This window comes from Primulina tabacum, unplaced genomic scaffold (assembly GCF_025594145.1).
Source record: "Primulina tabacum isolate GXHZ01 unplaced genomic scaffold, ASM2559414v2 Contig406, whole genome shotgun sequence".
NCBI lineage: Eukaryota > Viridiplantae > Streptophyta > Magnoliopsida > Lamiales > Gesneriaceae > Primulina > Primulina tabacum.
In genome coordinates, this window is record NW_027459740.1 from 93,343 (window position 1) to 96,172 (window position 2,830).

General features: G+C 41.1%; 1 protein-coding gene across 1 annotated transcript; it reads left to right on the forward strand.

Moving 5' to 3' along the window:
* The first annotated feature begins 815 nt into the window (after positions 1–815).
* On the forward strand, positions 816–1,755 carry LOC142534177 (uncharacterized). The gene is made up of 4 exons (XM_075641111.1): positions 816–917; positions 1,003–1,119; positions 1,190–1,320; positions 1,455–1,755. The coding sequence occupies exons 1-4, from the start codon at positions 816–818 to the stop codon at positions 1,753–1,755; spliced, it is 651 nt and encodes a 216-aa protein (XP_075497226.1).
* The last annotated feature ends 1,075 nt before the right edge of the window (positions 1,756–2,830 follow it).

The window sequence follows — 2,830 nt, forward strand, 5'->3', positions numbered from 1 at the left end:
TTGATTTATTGCCCCCAAAAATCGATGAAAGGCCAAGTTGTTGCTGATTTTCTGGCAGACCACCCTATGGTCGATGTGGCGGGGAGTGCACCAGTGGATATCCCTATGTTTTGTGTCAATCAATCCTCGACTTTGAAATTTGATGGTTCAAGTACAGAAAGGGCGTCAGGGGTTGGAGTTGTGATAACCTCCCCAACGGGAGTTAAGATAGCTTTGTCATTTAATCTGGACTTTTCATGTACCAATAATCTGGCTGAATAAAAAGCGCTAGTGATTGGCTTAGAAATTCTACGAGATTTGGGCGCTAAAGATGTGTTGATCATTGGAGATTCCCAACTGGTTCTCAAGCAAATGTCTGGGGAAAATAAATGTTCAAGTTTGGCGTTAGCCCCTTATTTTACAGCTTCTTCACAGCTCCTTGACGATTTTGAAGAAGTGACCTTCCAACACGTGCCAAGACAAGACAACTGGGAAGCTAATGAATTGGCTCAGATTGCTTCTGGTTTAAGGATATCACCTGAGCTCACCCACAAACTTTTGTTGGTACAAAAAAGAAATCATCCTTGTATTTACCAGCGAGGAATACAAGTGGATACCTTTGATATTGATGTTGAACTCGCTGGGGATTGGAGAGATGATAAAAATGATGCATTGAGAAATCCTGAACAGAATTTTCATTATGGTTTGAAGATGAGAGTTCTACATTATGTCTTGGTGGAAGATTAATTGTACAGAAAAGGGGATGATGGTTTATTGTTGCGGTGTTTGGCTTTCCTAGAGGCCATGAAAGTGATGCAACAAGTACATGAAGGAATATGTGGGGCACACCAGTCAGGGATCAAAATGAGGTGGTTAATCCGCAGACATGGCCATTATTGGCCATCGATGTTAAAGGATTGTATAAGATATTCGAGAGGGTGTCAACAGTGCTAAAAACATGGGAATATCCAAAGGATACCTGCTGATGAGATGCACGTTTTCATAAAGCCGTGGTCATTCCAGGGGTGGGCCATGGATTTGATAGGGAAAATTTATCCTCCTTCATCTAAAGGGCATTCCTTTATAATTGTGGCTACTGATTTCTTCGCCAAGTGGGTTGAAGCCCTCTCCATGAAGAAGGTAGAGCAGAAAGATGAAAGAGCATATTATTCACAGATTTGGAATCCCACAATTGATCACAACCAACCAGGGAACTATGTTCGTGGGATCAAAAATGAAGGAATTTGCTGAGGAATATGGGATCCAATTGATTAATTTTTCACCTCATTTTCCCCAATCCAATGGTCAAGCTGAGGCTTCAAACCAAGTATTGATTAAGATGTTAAAAAAAATGATGGAGGACAACCCCCGAGAGTGCCATCGGCTGTTATCAGAAACTTTGTGGGCTTATCGGACATCGACGAGAAGTGCTACTGGTTTAAGCCCTTTCACCTCTACTTATGGACATGATGCAGTGTTGCCTATGGAAGTGGTGATTCCTTCTTTAAGAGTGATAACCAAAATGAAATAGAACCAGAGCTCTACACGGAAGCAATGATTATGGAACTGGAAGATTTGGATGAGTTTAGAATGCAAACGTATAATGCTTTAATGCTTCAGAAATCCAAGGTGGCTAGAAGTTACAATAAGCGAGTGAATAAGAAAATATTCGAGGAGGGAGACGTGGTTTGGAAGGTAGTTCTACCCCTCGGATCCAAAGATAGGGAGTTCGGTAAATGGTCGCCCAATTGGGAAGGACCGTTTAAAGTTCATTGAGTGCTGGATGGAAATGCATACTGGTTGGCGAGTTTAGATTGTGAGCCACACAGGAGGTGCATCAATGGCAAGTACTTGAAGCATTATTATCCTAGTAGTTGGGTATGGACAAGTGAAGGTGAATGATTTGTGAAATTGGAAAGCGGGGAGGTTTAGTACAAAGTAGGCTTAAAGGCCACTTTGTTTAAAATTGCCATGTTGTCTTATGGAAAGTTTCTATGATAAGAGGAGTAGGCTTTCTGGCCATCCCTTATTGAACTTGTTTGTAAATAGTGATGGAACATCTGTAAATAAACAAAACTATTGGCTCATGGAGTTCGCTGTTATTAATAAATTTTGGGTGAAGTGTTGTTTATGTTTAGTTGGCCAAATCAATGACAAAATGAAGGTCGTTTAGTGCATGTCTCGAAAATTTGGTAAGCATTATTCGAAAAATGTTATTTAGCCGTTCGTTGGTGACAAATATTGACTTGCAATATCTGCGGTAATATTGTGGCCGCTCAAATTTTTAGAAATTTTGGCAGAGTTTCCTTTGTAAATGTAATATGCCAAAATATAACCACCTAAAAATAAACCACAAGCAGCACATACCAAGACAACAAGGTATCTTAATAGCAAAGTTGGGCTTCCTAGCCACTTTCAACCGTTCACAAAACGAAAACAAAATAAGCCAAATCATGGCAAACAAGTGCAACATATCAGGAATGTACCACACTTTGGGACGACCATTACACAAAAGTGCCAAAACATAAACCAGAATCGCAATAAGGGTGAGAGCTAGTGCTTAAGAGAGATCAAGTTGACGTAATTCTTCCCATTTGGATAAGCACTCGGCCCGAGTCTGCTCAGCCGCTTTTAAGGTGTCTTCCCATTGTCGATAGGCGTGCCTTTGACTTACTAAATTGTCACCCAGGCATTGGATGTCAGCCTTGAGTCTGTCACAGGAAGCCTTTAAGACCTCGCAGTCGTGCAGCAGGGTTACCATGTCAGCTTTATGTTGGGAAAGCTCCATCTCTATTTTTTCACTAGCTCTTCCTTGACATCAAACTCCGCGTTTTTCTGATGTAAAGTGGAC

What these genes read in the sequence shown, in the direction of transcription:
- LOC142534177 (XM_075641111.1), top strand. Translation starts at nt 816, where the DNA reads ATGTGGGGCACACCAGTCAGGGATCAAAATGAGGTGGTTAATCCGCAG. An exon ending in AAGCCCTCTCCATGAAGAAG is followed by an intron (nt 1,120 to 1,189) that starts GTAGAGCAGAAA and finishes ACAACCAACCAG; the next exon opens with GGAACTATGTTCGTGGGATC. An exon ending in AACCAAGTATTGATTAAGAT is followed by an intron (nt 1,321 to 1,454) that starts GTTAAAAAAAAT and finishes GACATGATGCAG; the next exon opens with TGTTGCCTATGGAAGTGGTG.